Source organism: Leptonychotes weddellii, chromosome 4, assembly GCF_054177405.1.
Source record: "Leptonychotes weddellii isolate Sample4059 chromosome 4, ASM5417740v2, whole genome shotgun sequence".
NCBI classification, from domain to species: domain Eukaryota; kingdom Metazoa; phylum Chordata; class Mammalia; order Carnivora; family Phocidae; genus Leptonychotes; species Leptonychotes weddellii.
The window spans coordinates 47,441,261-47,457,837 of record NC_138372.1 but is presented as its reverse complement, the minus strand read 5'-3'; the positions used below and the strand labels follow the sequence as shown (position 1 = coordinate 47,457,837).

The 16,577-nt window shown below is 37.9% G+C and overlaps 2 protein-coding genes across 7 annotated transcripts in view; one reads left to right on the top strand and one right to left on the bottom strand.

Moving 5' to 3' along the window:
• ITGB3BP (integrin subunit beta 3 binding protein) overlaps positions 1–6,599 on the top strand; it is a 47,301-nt gene extending 40,702 nt beyond the window's left edge. For both annotated transcript variants that reach the window (XM_081818545.1, XM_081818544.1), the window contains one exon: positions 2,721–6,599. Coding sequence is in view for 1 of the 2 variants with exons in the window: in XM_081818544.1 (XP_081674670.1) it covers positions 2,721–2,728 (8 nt within the window). In the remaining variant the exon portion in view is untranslated. The remainder of the gene's footprint in view (positions 1–2,720) is intronic.
• Positions 5,587–16,577, bottom strand: part of ALG6 (ALG6 alpha-1,3-glucosyltransferase) — a 60,538-nt gene continuing 49,547 nt past the window's right edge. For all 5 annotated transcript variants that reach the window (XM_081818542.1, XM_031037222.2, XM_081818543.1 and 2 more), the window contains 3 exons: positions 12,182–12,250; positions 11,856–12,054; positions 5,587–6,804 (listed from right to left, as the gene is read on the bottom strand). In XM_081818542.1, the coding sequence (XP_081674668.1) occupies positions 6,607–6,804; positions 11,856–12,054; positions 12,182–12,250 (466 nt within the window). In that variant the 3' untranslated portion in view covers positions 5,587–6,606. The remainder of the gene's footprint in view (positions 6,805–11,855; positions 12,055–12,181; positions 12,251–16,577) is intronic.

Genomic DNA, 16,577 nt, shown 5'->3' with positions numbered 1-16,577 from the left:
TCTAGGGATTACATTCACCCAGTAATAAGGCTCAAAACCTCAAAATTCTGTCCCTTTTGTGTGCCCATATGTGCAACTGCTGCCAGGCGGTCAGATAACTTCTAAAAATGTTTACCTCTCCCTCCCATGCCCCCGGCACTAGTTTATTCCTTATGACCTCATCATCCCTACTGTAACCTGCCTTTCTGCCCTTTGGTCCTTCTTTCCTACAGCCTGTCCTGCTACTGGATAGATCATGCTTAAGAAGGAATCACTCTACCATATTCATAGTAAAATCCAAATTTATACTAACATTCAGAACTCTCCCTAATGTGACCACAGCTTACCTGGATAAATCACTTGGTTAACAAAACTATGAGGCTTAGTATAAACATAGCATTTGCACAATGCCAACCTTTTAAAACCCAGTCATCAAGCTAAAGAGACAAGATTTATATTCTATACATGAAACGATAATAATATAAGGCAAGATATGAAGAGCAATACAAGTTCAGAACCCTCTTCTTTCCAGGATTCTGGCAATAGCAAGCACAAAAAAGGATGAGTCCATTTAGGATCAAAGTCTCAACTTGATTAGTGGAGGAACTGATAACCTCTAACATGGCAGGCCCTCTGGCAGAAGCTTAGGGTAACTAATATGGAGTGTGCCTAAGGCAGAAGTGGAATCTCGTCTCTCCCACACTGAGTCTAAATCTTGAACCCTTTGAATCTCAATCTTGAACCTGAGGAGAAAGCTGGATCTTTGAAATAAACCCCATGTCCATGTACCTCTACAATAGAAAAGACCACAGACCTGCCTATGCTTGATTACAGACGAGATCAACAGAATGGGCTGGTCTCCTTACAACATGAAATTAGGAAGCACAAGGACCCATTGGACTTGAGAGTAGACAGGGAAAGGGTGTTGTGTAAGAAGAGTGACATATAATATTACCAGTAAAATATGGATTGATGTTCTGGACTTTGGCCAGTCACGTTTGTCACTCCTCCATGGGGTAGAGAGAGCAGAAGAGTTGACAGTTCCTTCCTCTTCAGACTAAGGAGTATAAACATTCCTAAGAACCAAATGAAGAATAAGCAACAGTATAGGAAGACACAACAGACATAGATGACCTCAGGATAGAGTGATTAGGTCATTATTTAAGAGTTCATGATATTAAAATAATTCTAGTTATTCCACTCTGCATTATCTCTGACAGAGGACCATCCAGACCCTAGTAATGGAAACTTTGTACTTTACTAGGAAGTTTGAACTTGAGAAATGGGTCATTTTGATGGGCTGTATAAACATACCAGGCAGAGAGAACAACATGAACACAAAAGGCAGAAAAGCAGAATGACTAAACAAGTAGGTTCAACCACATCATTGACAGTTATGATCACCAGGCTTAATCGGTTCAGACTTTATTCATTAGGCAGAAGTAGACCAGTGAAGATTATTAGGGAAGCAACAATCCAAAATATGTTTTAGAAAGAATATAATTGCTATATGAATGATAATTCCTGTCAAAATACTGCTCATGAACTGCATCACTGTCTCTGAATTGCTTTTTGTGTTCTGAGACATTCCTCTCCAGAACCAGTATGGCAGTGTAGAGATAATATACATGCTACTGTATTCTTGTGTTGTGACATATATCACATTGATCACAGTCTTTATTTTTGCTGGATCCTGAATTTGGTGTCAGAATCTTTCTCAGCACACTTCTAGCAGTCCTGATCAATTGATGAAACTCCTTTGCATGGTCTGGCATTATAACAGAGGACAGGATTTGGATTACATGTCCAGCACCAGCTCTGTTATCTACTTAGCTCTGTGGCCTTAACAAGGAACTTGGTTGCCCTAAACCCCTTAATTATAAAATGGGACTGATATTTACCTTGTGGGATTGTACAAAATAAACTTAACTAGCATCTCCCCCATAGTAACTAATATAGTCTTACTTTCCTATATAGTATTATCATTAGTTCTGATAACTGTGTATCAGTAACCTGTAGGGATATTAAGTGAACACTAGAGTGCTTAAAATCTTCTATAGGAATCCAGACCAGACTCAAATTGGCAAGAGTTGGTGGTTGTCAGGTTGGCAACCTACCTTCTTCTAGGAAAAGAATATATGTGGACTCCCATGAATACGGAAATATAGGAGCCTGCCATGCATTACTTCTTAATAGCTGCCAATGTAAGTATGGAAGGGGATATTTCAGGAGTGAAAGGTCCACGAGCCCTATGGGAAATATGCCATCACTTGCCAATGGCTTCTAAACCAAACGACAAGAACTTCTGCCACCACTAGGAGGCCCCAGAGGGACATGCTCTGAATAGGAATGCCAGTAAATACAGTCTCTTTTTTGGGGGGGCAGCTGTTGGAGGAAACACCTGCTGAAAGGCCCTTAAGGCTTATAACAAAAGGCGTGTAGATTTTGGTGTTTTCAGCAAGTAGGTCATGTAGGAGTTTTAGAAATCTCTCAGAAGTAGTTCAAGATCGATCTTCACATAAAGTGAAGAGTGTGATGTCTGAGTAGCCCTATTGACAATTATTTGTGAAGGTAAATCTTGTTAGAAGACCCAAAAATAAGCAAATGAGAGATTATCAGTATCTAAACTAGGTACCAAATTACATGGTAAATGGGTTGTTTAAATCATTTAAGTAGTGTATAGATGCATGTTAATTTGGAAACTAATTCTTGATTTAATAATCATCTTTTATATCCTGCAGGCATTTAAAAGAAATGCACTTACTGTGAAAACCAACTTCTTCTGCATCTGCCTGATCGTATTTAAAGGAACAGAAGAAATGTTTGTAATTAATCTGCCCAGTAAATACCAGATCATAGCACCAGGCAGGTGCGTGTCTAGATAAAATTTCTTGCAGCTAATTTAAACTTTCTACACACACCAGTAGATAATCTCAATGTAAATAATACATTTCTTCTTGACCCTTTAAAGTAAGCCAACATGTAGAAGAGGATATTAACTTCTATTCTGTATCACATACACTTCCGTATCCTTTTAGCATTTGTGGATAGATTTAAAGCATTTATGAAGATGGCATTTTGGTAAAATGTTTTAAAACTCAGATTAAATTTAATGGTGAGTGGAATTAGGTACCACTTTCCCATGTAAAGCCCCAAATGCGTATTAGATTCTTTTTAAACTTCTAAAATTTTTCTAGAAGTTTATTGTGTAGCCACTATCTCAGGGATGAGTTTTTATACTCTAGTTATTTCTATGCTTATACAAAAAAACTATATTCAAAGTTTTAAATTTTTCACACCTCCTTTTATAAAATGCATTTTTCAGTACAAATATATTTTTAAATATGAAGTTGTTCTTAAACTGAACTACACAGATTCTACTGAATTTAAAGAAAAGAACTTTTTTATGGGGTATGTGATCACCTGCAAATTACTTTGAAGCATTAATTTAAATTTCTATTTTTCTGGTGTTATTTTGTATCATCCTCGTTCTATCACAAAATAAAGGGGAAATGGGAATCACAGGATATGTTATAAATTAATGACATGTTTTTTTTAAAACCTCTGTATTTTTCTTTGACCATCTCTACAGGGGAAAAAATACTGTTCCCTTGGTACTTGCCCTAAGTCTTGACAAAATTTGTATATTACTGTATCATGTAAATAAAAATACTATATGAAAATCTGAAACAAAATTTAACTTAAGTTTGAAAATAACTGATTCTCCATTTAGATAAACTTCAGATTTACCTCTTAAAATGAAAATGAGTTTTTAAAAACTATTAAATGACATCAATTAACTATTAAACCTAATTCCCTTCACAAATGATTTTATTGGTACTATTTAAATAAGATTTTAAAGATAATCTGTCTGCTAAATACTAAGAACACTTTGTGATACAGACCTTATAATAGGACATTACCTAAATATACCAAAAAGGCTAATTCCTTTGTGTTCTAGCATTGAAAACTAACCTTAGGATGTAAGCCAAAGCATATAAAGAAACTTGTATTAGTCAGGAAAAAAAGGGTTAAGAAATAGATTGGTTGCATATATAATGCAAGTTATGTAGGTATGTGCTTAATGCTATTAAGTCAGTTACTGTATGTTTGACCTCAATACACTAAGCTTTTGCCTTTCAGAACAGCTGGGTCTGCTAAGAATCATTTCCCAGTTCTCTTCATTGTAGATCAGATGACTCTCGCTTTATCACCCTTGGAGGCCACATGAAGGACAAAGCAGAAAGATCCACACACAAAACTAATGTTTATATGGGGGGGAGGGGGGTATGGCATGGAGGAAGGCGGGGTATGGCATGGAGGAAGGCGGTGGGGGAGGGGGGGGATACACTTGGCCCTGATCTTCCAATGAACGTAACAGAAGAGACCAATTGAGACTTGAAACCCCTGTGTTACTCCAACCATTATTTAGTTACATCCTATCCATCTTTTACTCTTTCTATTGAACAGAGAGGCTCCTTTGGCTGCCTTGACTTTTGTAAATGTTTCACTCACTCAGTTGTGGTTTATCATTTGGACAGAATGCTACATCTGGGATTTTTCTCCCCTCCTTAACGCCTCAAGGGAAAATGGCTTCTGTATGCTTCATATTTGATACATGAACATGCTCTTCATTTTAAGAAGCAAGCCTAAGTTCATTGGTAACAGAAAACTGTATTTCTCAGAAACAGCCCTTCCCTCTAAAATGAGCTTGAAAGTAACTTGGAAGGGTTCATTCCTTGACAGGTATATATTAGTGAAGTAACTGAGAAATCTTCAATATTTTTGCATTATCTAAATATCTTTATATTATAACATCCCAATAAGCCTGAGTGTAGCTGAGAGAAGTACTTTGGAATTGCCTGTTTCTGTGATCTTAATTCATCAATGGACATTTTTGGTATTTTGGAACCTAATCCTTCAAAGGTCAAAGTGGACTCTTCTTAAATTGGCTTCTAATGGATATAAGAGATACTTGACTTATGAGGTAGTTGCTACAGGTCTCCATAAAAGCTACAGTGTTACTCAATATGATTAAATTTCTGAGGAAAACGTGTATTTAGAGGATTTACGTTTAAGATACCTTGAATATGGGTGCATTCTACTTTATTATTTATATAATATACTTTTATTTTTAAATGTTTCTCTGCTCCAGTTATTTAGAAGCTAGGACTTCCTCATCACTGATTTAAATCAGCATCCCGTGTTAAACCCATGTATGCTATTACAAAAAATAAAAAAATAGGACTACACCAGCCAGCCAAGATGCTGACATTTGGGCACAGTGATTACAGATGGTGACCATGGACAGCGATGTTCCTGCTGATTCGGCAATGATTCAAGGCTGCTTTTCTGTGCTGACCTGCCCTTTGAGTCTTTATGCACATTTGCTTTGAGAAAGAAATACTTCCTGATTTTTGCTTTGTCTAAACCGACTTCCTTTATCAGACTTAGAAGCACATACCTTCTTGCGGCCTGTGGCTGTCCATGTCTAGAACCAGATTTTCTTTGTGTATATATGTTCACTGTTTTAAAATATATCACCACTTAGTCAATATACTTTAACAGATGTCTTATGAAAGAAATATATTCATTAAAAACCATAGGTTGATGTGAAAATAATTGTTTTATTCTTAACACAGAGACTAAAGAGAACACATCTTTTTTTCCCCCTGCCCTCCCAAAAGATCAATCTTTACATAAGAAACTATAACATAGATATGACATTATTTTTGCCAATTGAATATGATAGTAAAGATGAGCTTCTCCTAATATAGAATGATATACGTTATTAACAGGGCCAAGTTAACATGAAACATGATACGAATCAATGCTTATGGAAGTGGTAATCTTGAACCACTCAAAAAAGATCAAAAGGATGAAATCTTGTATAAAACCATTTAACTTACACAGAATGATCCTAGAAGTTTAGAACTAGTGAACATGGGAAATTAAAAAAAAAAAACACTTAAATTCAGTAAAATTCACTGTTTAATTGTATTAAAGTAAATTAGCATTTTTGGAAATAAGAACATGGTCTAATCTCTCTGCCTTTTTATAAAGAAATCAAATTTCCACATGTAATAAGGCATGTTCAAACTTCAAGCACTTTAAATTGCCTTCTCACAGTAATTAAAAAGATCATCACAAATTTAATCCCTGAGATATAATTTCTAAAGAATGAAATATACATTACTTGCATTCTAAAATGTAACAAAAACTAAATTTAAATACCAAAATTCATGATTTCCTTTAAAAAGAAGGACTTGATTTTCCCAGTAGGCTCACTGGATTTGCAGATTTCTTTTTAAGACAACAAATTGTAGAGTACATTTCCTGAGTAAACACTGTGGATTAAGGGCATTTTCTCTTATTTTCCCACTTGGATAACTGAATATTAATAAAACTACAATATGTCTTGGCCACTCTATAGTTAGAAAATAAAAGCCTCCACTGGGCTTGGGTCCCCATATACATTTATTTTGTATATGGACAACAATGACTTTTCACCACTTTTTCCCTATGTGATTCTCAAAATGATCATTTCATTTATACATAGCAAAAAAGTTAAAAAAAAAAAACCTTTAAGCACTGTTAATACTTTCACATTTGTTTGTGGAGACAGAATTAGTTGATTTTCTTCTGATTTCTTCGATTTTTGGAATCCCACATGATTATAATGTTAAAGTATACCAAGAAGAACAGGAAGTTCAAGCAGGATACAAAACAAATCAATACGGAAAATAAGTCCGGTAGTTTCTGAGGAGGTTCCAGTGTGATAGTTATCAGTGTCAGAAGTACCATAGTGATGACTGAGATAAGAAACTGTAAGGAGGGAAAAAAACATTACTGAGTAATATAAAAGATAAATTTAAATGTACTGGTAATATTTACTTATAGCTGTAAGTGAGCAGAATTGAAGGTGAAGGGTGGGGGTCCAATCTCTTCTACTGGTGGATCTCAACCTAGGCCACATATTAGAATCATCTGGGGGTAGGTATAAAAATCTCAATGCCAGGCCACACTTCAGACCAATTAAATCAGAGTTTCTGGGGTAGGCCTCGGGATTTAAAAGCTTTCCACATGATTCCCATGTGTAGCCAAAGCCTAACAACCCCTATCATACTTAATACCACCCAAGTACTAAAGAAAGTTATCTGGAACAGACAATATTGCTAGTTAGGGTTAAATTCAGGGTATGCTCCAGGGTCTTGAGCTAATCTCAGAACTTGTCTATAAAAAAGCCTTCCATGGCAAATAGAAAATTGCATTTCATATTCATGGAACACTTTCAATGAGCTAATGCTGCAGTAAGTCATGGTGGAGCATATGAAAGAAAATGTAATCTGGCCTCAAAGAGTTTTCAATTTGATTAGGGGAATACATGAACTAATTAAATAAAATCACAAGGTCACATTTTATTAAATGCCAAAGTGAGTAGTAAAAATACTTCATTTATTGTAATTGTGTAGCAGTCAGTTTTCTTTAGATGAGTGCACTGTACAATAGAACTTTCTGCAATGATGGAAATGTTCTATACCTGTGTACATCAAAAGAGTAACTGCTAACTACATGTGGCCATTGAGCATTCAAAACATGCCTATTGTGACTGAGCTGAATTTTTTATTTAATTTTACTAAGTTTAAATTTTTAACGTGTCTAGTGATTACTGTATTGTAGTTTTTTTTTTTAAGATTTACTTATTATTTGAGAGAGAGAGAGAGTGTGTGCACAGAGGAGAGGAGGAGGGGAAGATGGAAGAGAACCTCAAGCAGACCCCCTCCTGAGCATGGAGCCCCATGCAGGGCTCGATCCCAGGACCCTGTGATCATTACCTGAGCTGAAATCAAGAGTCAGATGCCTAACCAAATGAGCCACCCAGGCGCCCCTTCCGTATTGGACAGTTTAGCTCTAGACTGTGAGCTCCTTTAAGACAAGGACCAGCCAGATCTTAGTCATTTTACCCTGCCATAGCACGTAAGTACACAGAAGCTGCTTAAGTAAATGTAGAAAGCAAGCAGAAATCATAGTGACTTTCATGAAGGATGTGGGACATAAATGGAACCCAAAAAGATGTTTTAATGGCTATATTATAACAGGATTTAAAAACCTGAATAGAGTAATGCAGTGCTCATTCCAGATGGAAGCCTGGGAAGGATAGTAACCAAAAAAGCTGACAAACAGGTATAAACAGGCCGCAAATATCCTCCAAAGGGAAAATCCCTGTCAACCTTATTGAAAAGTAAAAACTTCTGAAGTGAAATCATCAAATTTAAAGTTTCAAACTTAATGGGCACCTGCATGGCTCAGTCAGTTGTTTCTGACTCTTGGTTTTGGCTCAGGTCATGATCTCAGGGTTGTGAGACCGAGCCTCAAATCAGGCTCTACACTCAGAACAGAGTTTGCTTGAGATTCTTTCCCCCTCCCTCTCCCTTTTCCTCCCCCACTGCTCCCTCCCCTCTTAAATAAAGAAAATCTTAAAAAGAAGAAAGTTTCAAATAAGAAATATGGGACTGGTTGAAATGTCATGACACTATGATCCTGAATCAGTGTTAAGGGGTATGTTAAAATTCCTCCTACTTTATTTTTTTTTTTTTTAAAGATTTTATTTATTCATTTGAAAGAGAGAGCGAGAGAGAGAGAGCACGAGTGGGGTGAGGGACAGAGGGAGAAGCAGACTCCCCGCTGAGCAGGGAGCCCAATGCAGGGCTTGATCCCAGGACCCTGTGATCATGACCTGAGCCAAAGGTAGACGCTTAACTGACTGAGCCACCCAGGTGCCCTAAAATTCCTCCTGCTTTAAACAAACTCCAGCTATTACCCCATTTGTCTGCTTCTGTTTACAGCAAAGTTTCCCAAAGGAGTTGCCTATAACTTACTGCATCCAGTTCCCTTTCCATTCATTATTGAATCCAAACCAATTAGATTTTTACCTCAGTTGATCCAATGAAACTATATCTCAATAGCATCTGAAATAGCACATCACTCCCATCTCCTTGAAACACTTCCTTAACTTCCGTAACACTATACTCTTCTGGTTTCTTCCCACCTCAATAGTTAATCCTTCTCAGACAGCTTTGCTGGTTCCTTCTCATGTCCCCTACCTCTATGCATTGTAATATCCCAAGGCTCAGTACTTAGTCGTCTAATATACTCACACCTTTGGTGAGCTCATTCAGTGACATGACTAATTCTCATCTCTATGCCAAAGACTCAAATTATTGTCTCCAGCCTGGACCTCTCGCCCCTAAACTCCAGACTCATTCAAATGCATATGTAATAAGCATCTAAAACTACAAGTACAAGCTATCCTTAATAAGATTAACAGCTGACTTCTCATCAGAAAACACTGAGGCCACAAGGCAGTGGGATGGATGACATTCAAATTGCTGAAAGGAGAAAAAGACAAGAATTCCTTCTCTAGCAAAAATACCCTTCAGGGTGGTTCAGTTGGCTTAGCGACTGCCTTTGACTCAGGTCATGATCCTGGAGTCCTGGGACCGAGTCCCACATCGGGCTCCATGCTCAGCAGGGAGTCTGCCTCTCCTTCTGACCACCACCCCCCCCGCCCCCGTTTATGCACTCTCTCTCTCTCAAATAAAATCTTTAAAAAAAAAAATACTCTTCAAAATGAAGAAAGAATTAACAAAAACAAAGTCAATACATTTGAAAACACTGAAATGATACAAAGTGTGTTCTCTAAACACACTGGAATTAAATGAAAATACAAAAACAAAGAAATCTGGGAAACCCCAAATAGATGAAGATTTATTTATTTACTTGAGAGAGAGAGCACTTGTGCAGGGTGGGGAGGGGGGTTGGGAACAGAGGGAGAAGGAGAGAGAGAATCTCAAGCAGATTCCTGGCTGAGCAAGGAGCCCCACACAGGGCTCTACCTCATGACCCATGAGATCATGACAATGAAAATCATGAGTCGGACACTTAACCGACTTAGCCAGGCACCCCTGGGAAATCCCCAAATATTTGGAAACTGAACAAGTTTCTAAGTAATTAATGAACCAAAGAAGAAATCACAACGGAAATGGCCTATATTTTTAACTCAATTAAAAAATGTCAAAATTTGGGGCACCTGGGTGGCTCAGTCGTTAAGCGTCTGCCTTCGGCTCAGGTCATGATCCCAGCATCCTGGGATCGAGCCCCACATCAGGCTCCCTGCTCTGCGGGAAGCCTGTTTCTCCCTCTCCCACTCCCCCTGCTTGTGTTCCCTCTCTCACTGTGTCTCTGTCAAATAAAATCTTTAAAAAAAAAAAAGTGAAGGAAATCTACATAATAGGAGAAATATTTCCAAATCATGTATCTGGTCAGGGACCTATATCAAGAATGTATAAAGAACTCTTACAACTCAAAAAGACAAGCCAATTAAAAATGGGCAACGGATATGAATAGGCATTTCTCCAAAGAAGATAACACAAATGGCCAAAGAGCACATAAAAAGATAAATAAAATCTTAAAAAAAAAAAGCTGATGAACAGATAATGTCCATTACAATGGAATATAGTATGGCAATAAAAAAGAATGAAGTATTCATGCATGCTACAACACGGATGAACCTCAAAAACATTATGCTGAGTGAAAGTAGCCAGTTATAAAAGCCTACATTTTTTTTTTTAAAGTAGGCTCCATGTCCAGCATGGAGTCCAACATGGGGATCAAACCCCCAACCCTGAGATCAAGACCTGAGCTGAGATCAAGAGTCGATGCTCCACTAAACCATCCAGGCGCCCCGACTACATTTTCTATGATTCCATGTTATGGTCTGAATTATGTCCCCACAAAATTCATATGTTGTAGTCCCAACCCCCAACGTGAATGCATTTGGAGACAGAAACTTTAGGAAGGTTAAATTGAGGTAGTAAAGGAGGGGCCCTAATTTGATAGGATTAGTGTTCTTATAAGAAGAGGAAGAGCCACCACAGAACTCTCTACACACCCACACAAAGAAGAGGCCATATGAGGCCACAGCAAGGTTGCCTATAACCCAGAAAGAAAGGCCTCACCAGAAACCTTGATGAGGCACCTTGATTTTTTTTTTTTTTTTCAACAGAGAGAGAGACAGCGAGACAGGGAACACAAGCAGGGGGAGTGGGGGAGGGAGAAGCAGGCTTCCCGCTGAGCAGGGAGCCCGATATGGGACTCGATCACAGGACCCTGGGATCATGACCTGAGCCGAAGGCAGACGCTTAACAACTGAGCCACCCAGGCGCCCAAGGCACCTTGATTTTGGACTTCAAGCCTCCAGAACTCTAAGAAAATACATTTCTGTTACTTAAGCCACCCAGTCTGTGGTATTTTGTTATGGCAAAGCAAACTAATACATTCCATTTTTTGGAATGTCCAGATTGGTAAATATGTAGGTACAAAAAGTATATTACTGGCTGTCCACGGCTGGAGTTTAGGGTGGAATGGGATATGGCTGCTAATGGAAAGAGGGTTCCTTTTTGGGGTGATGGAAATAATCTAAAATTAGATTGTGGTCATGGTTGTACAACTCTATATACATACTTAAAACCACCAAGTTGCACACTTTAAATGGGTGGATTTTATGGGTGAATTTATGTGAATTATATCTCAAAAAAGCTATAAAAGAAAAAGGTATTACTTTTTTTTTTTTTTTTTTTTAACAGTGGCATGCTAAGTCCCATCCCTTAAAAACTGAACAACTCATGGCACAGTTGGTTAAGTGTCCAACTCTTGATTTCGGCTCAGGTCATGATCTCAAGGTTGTGAGATTGAGCCCCACATTGGACTCCTCACTGGGCATAGAGCCTGCTTAAGATTCTCTCTCTCCCTCTCTCTCTGCCCCTCCCCTCACAGCACTCTCTCTTAAAAAAAAACAAAAAAACTGAACAACTTACCAAATATTGTATAATTCTGGGAAAAAATTTAAAACATGGAAGATATTTCCTAACAGAAATGGAAAAGGACTTCAATTGCAGTTCTTCTTCAGAAGTCTTTTCAAATATTGAAAAAGAAATTGCACAAGCTATAAAAAATGCCATTGTTGTCACAACTGAGGGCATTAGGAGTTCATCCTTCAGTAGAAGAGGTAGCATACTGTTAAGAGAAAACAGGAAAAACATCAAAAAGAATTGCTAATTCAAAACATAATCACTTTGTAAAAAATTTTTAAATGAGTTTATGAGAACTATACTGAAAACATATAAATATTGGTTTGACTCACCTAAATGTTGACACAAGTAAAAACCAAGTAGACATAAAAGGAATTTCACTTAAAACTAAGCAGACTGGTCTAAAATGATAAAGAAAAAATATTTTAATCTTAGGAAACAGAATTTCAATTCTTGTGAAAAATATAAACACATTTTGTCTGTCTGATCTTTGGGGTAGCTAAACAAACAAACAAAAAACAGCCAGTAAGGTCTCCATATGGATCACTGGTTCATTTTTTTTATCAATCCAAACTAAGTGAGTCTAAACATAAAACAAGGTATCAACTCCTCCTAATAAATGAAAAACTGCTTCTTCCAATATTCCATTAATGGAACCTTTTTTTTCTTGTCATACAAGAAAAAAACAGCAGCTTACAGAAAAGGATCAGATAAATTCAAACATTCAGAGAAAGAGAGCTTTTTCATGTTTCATCCTACTTGGGAAATAAATTAATTCCCAGTATAGTGGTTTCAAACTTCTTTTTTTATTATCTTCCATGTTACATATTACTAATCTAAGTTAAAAACTAAAATTATAACAGGATCGTCCTCTGCCACGGATGCAAGAACAACAGACACAAAGAATTATAAGAGGAAACAAGTTGATAATGGCAGAAGAAAAGAAAAGCGGAAAAAAAAACAAGTAGAAAGCAGCCAAATGAAAAGAGCAATAGTATAGGAAGAGGAAGTATAATGCCAATAAATGGAACTACTGGCTTTATGACAGAGTTTAGGGTCACAGGTCCCAATTCTGTGACCTCCTTACTAGCACCACTGGTCTCATTACCTTCTGGATTCTACTGTGGCAATGCTCAAGAAGAAAGGGACCTGAGTCCTAGTCCCAGCTCTGCCACTTACTGTATGACCTTGAACAAATGATTAATTTAACCGTCTTTCTTAGGTGTAAATGGACATAGTAATACCTTGTATTGTTACATAATTGAAAGAACTCTTTTACAAGTATTATCTAATTTTTTAATAAAATAACTTTTTACTAATGATGGCAGTTGTTGAATACTTGTTACCATTATTATTATTATTTTGGGTCTCCTTATTTTAAAAGGTTTGAGCATTCTCCTCCTTTCTTAGAAGGATGACTTCTCCCCATATCAACCAGCATATGCAGTGTAAGGCCTGGGATTACAAACTGATTGAACTACCACACTAAAAGAAGATACTAGAGGACTTTCAATTTCACTACTTGATGCTTTTTAAATCAGAATGTATTTATGTTAAAAACATGCATGTAGTAGGTGCTCATTAAACAGTATTTTCTCTTTCTGGGTCTTAACTCTTTCCCATTTATTCATTCAATAGTCATTTACTAAATACAAGTATTTATTGAAAACTTATGTACAACCACTGCCCTGAAAGGAATACAAAGAGGAATATAACTCAGCCCTTGACCTCAAGGTACTTAGTATTTATATTTAAGCAGCAAAATCCCCTGCATCCTCAACCTCTTCTCTCAAATCTTTTCCTTCACCACCTTGTTGAAAACAAATCCTGGCTCCCTTCCCCTGAGGAAAACGCTGCCCCTTGGCCCTCTCAACCTCACCTGTTTTGTTGTTCTTTCCATAGTCCTGAAACAACTTGACACAGAGGGAGATAACCCCTTTGCTCTTTATCACTTCTTCCACATCAGTTATCCGCCTCTCCACCCTAATAATCTCCATGTCCTCAGGCTTTATCCCTGTTGGTCCTCATCTTTGTCCTCATCCACCAACAAAAGAGTCACTTCCCTCATTACTCAGTCATTTCAACTCCTTACTCACGCACTCTCTACAACCCTACTCATCTTCATTCCTGGCAATTTTTACATAGATGATCTTCCAACACCCTGACTTCTCGTTTGCTGGAACTCCTCTCTTCTAGTGATCTCATTTTCATTCCTACACCCCTCAGTTATACTCAGGACTGTAATCCCTCCATAATCACAACGCAGCAACTGCATCCTGACCACTATCTCCTACCTTTTCAGCACTCCGGAACTTCAACAATCTTTTGATCCCAACAATCATTTGATCCCATCTTCAATCCATTATTCCTACCACCTCTTTCACTTTGCCTCACTCCTTTGGTTGTTTTTTCTTTTCCCTTTTTTTTTTTTTAAAGATTTTATTTATTTATTTGACAGAGAAATAGCGAGAGCAGGAACACAAGCAGGGGGAGTGGGAGAGGGAGAAGCAGGCCTCCTGCCGAGCAGGGAGCCTGATGTGGGACTTGATCCCAGGACCCTGGGATCATGACCTGAGCCGAAGGCAGACGCTTAACGACTGAGCCACCCAGGCGCCCTTCTTTTCCCTTCTTAACCAGCTTAAATTCTAAGGTCAACCATTAAAATCACTCCCATGCTTTCACTCTCAAGCCCTGTGCAAGCCCATTATCCTCACTAGACAAAACCACAAACCTGGAAAGACCCAACTCTCCACCTGTACTTATTCCAACCATACTGAGCAACTGCTCTTGAAGGAAACACTTCCCCACGCTGTTTTCACTTTAAGGAATTATTTATTTTGAGAGAGAGACAGCGGGGAGGACGGGCAGAGGTAGAGAGAAAATCTCAAGCAGATTCCCTGCTCAACGTGGAGGAGCCCAAGGCAGAGCTCATCTCACAACCCTGAGATCAAGACCTGAGCCAAAAGAGTCCGATGCTTAACCGACTGAGCCATCCAGGTGCCCCTGTTTTCACTTTAGATACATGATCATGATATTCAAGTGTCTACCACTATATATTTCTCTAGTCTGTTCTGTATCTCTTTTGAAAAATAATCCACACCTCATAGTCTCATAATCCCAACAGCTCCAACCTGCTCTTGCCTAATGACCTTGCCTTCTTCTTCGTTAAGAGAATTGAAGCAATTAGAAGAACTTTAACAGATGCCACCATCATCACATCTACTCTCTTCCCAGCATCTATACCAATATACCCTGTTGCCTCTTTTTATTAAAGTGAACTACTCATGCATCTGTCCAAAGCCAGTCCTTCCATTCACACTCTGGGTCTGATCCCATCTCCCTTTCCAAGGGGTATTGCTCCAACAACTCTTACCTCCCTCCTGTATCATCAGTGTTCCCTCTGTATAGACCATTCCCACACCATTATTTCTCCTATCTTAAAACCTTAAACAACAAGCCTCACTTGACTCTACTTTCTCTACCAATTATTGCTTTTATTTTTTCTCCACTTTTCAGCAAAGCTCACCTAAAGAACTGTTTACCTATCTCACACCATATATAAAAATTAACTCAAAACAGATCAAAGACCTAAACTTCTATAGAGCTAAGTCCATAAACTTCTTAGAAATAACATGAGAGTAAGTCTTTATTACCTTGGATTTGGCAATGGTTTGTTAGACATGACACCAAAAGCCCAAGCAACAAAAAGAAATAATAGATAAATTGAACTTCATCAAAATTAAAAACTTGAAAGTTTTTAAAACCTTAAAAAATGCTCAACATCACTAGGTATTAGGGAAATGCAAATCAGAACCACAATGAAATACTACTTCACACCCCGTAGGATGGGGGGGGGGCGGGGAAGGAAAATAACAAGTGCTAGCAAGGATGTAGAAAAACTGGAAACATCATACATTACATTACTGGTGGGAATGCAAAATGGTATAACTGCTGTGGAAAACAGTTTGATGGTTCCTCAATCAGTTAAATACAGAATTACTATATGACCCAGAAATCCCACTCCTGGTTGTAGACTCAAGAGTACTGAAAACAGGGGTGCCTGGGTGGCTCAGTCGGTTGGGCATCTGCCTTTGGCTCAGGTCATGATCCCGCTGTCCTGGGATCGAGCCCCACATCAGGCTCCTTGCTCAGCAGAGAGCCTGCTTCTCCCTCTGCCTCTGCTGCTGCTCTGCCTGCTTGTGCTCTCTCTCTCTCTCGAATAAATAAATAAAATCTTTAAATTAAAAAAAAAGAAGAAGAGTACTAAAAACAAATGTTCAAACAAAAACTTATGCAGGAATGTTCATACTGGCACTATTCACAATAACCAAAAGGTGGAAACCCAAATGTTCATCAAATGATGCATGGATGAACAAAATGTAGTATATCCATACAATGCAATATTATTCAGGCATAAAAATGAAGTACTGATACATGCTACAACATGGATGAACCTTGAAAATATTATCTTACATGAAATAGATCAGACATAAAAAGCCAAATATTATATTATTCCAATTATATGAAGTATCCAAAATAGGCAAACTCATAGAGACAGAAAGTAATTTAGTGGTTACAAGAATTGAGGGATGGGAAGAGAATGGGGACTGACCCCTTAAAGGGTACAACATTTCTTTTTGGGGTGATAAAAATGTTCTGGAAGTAGACAGTGGTGATGGTTGCACAGCATTGTGACTACTGGTATATTTTGCCACAATTAAATAAATT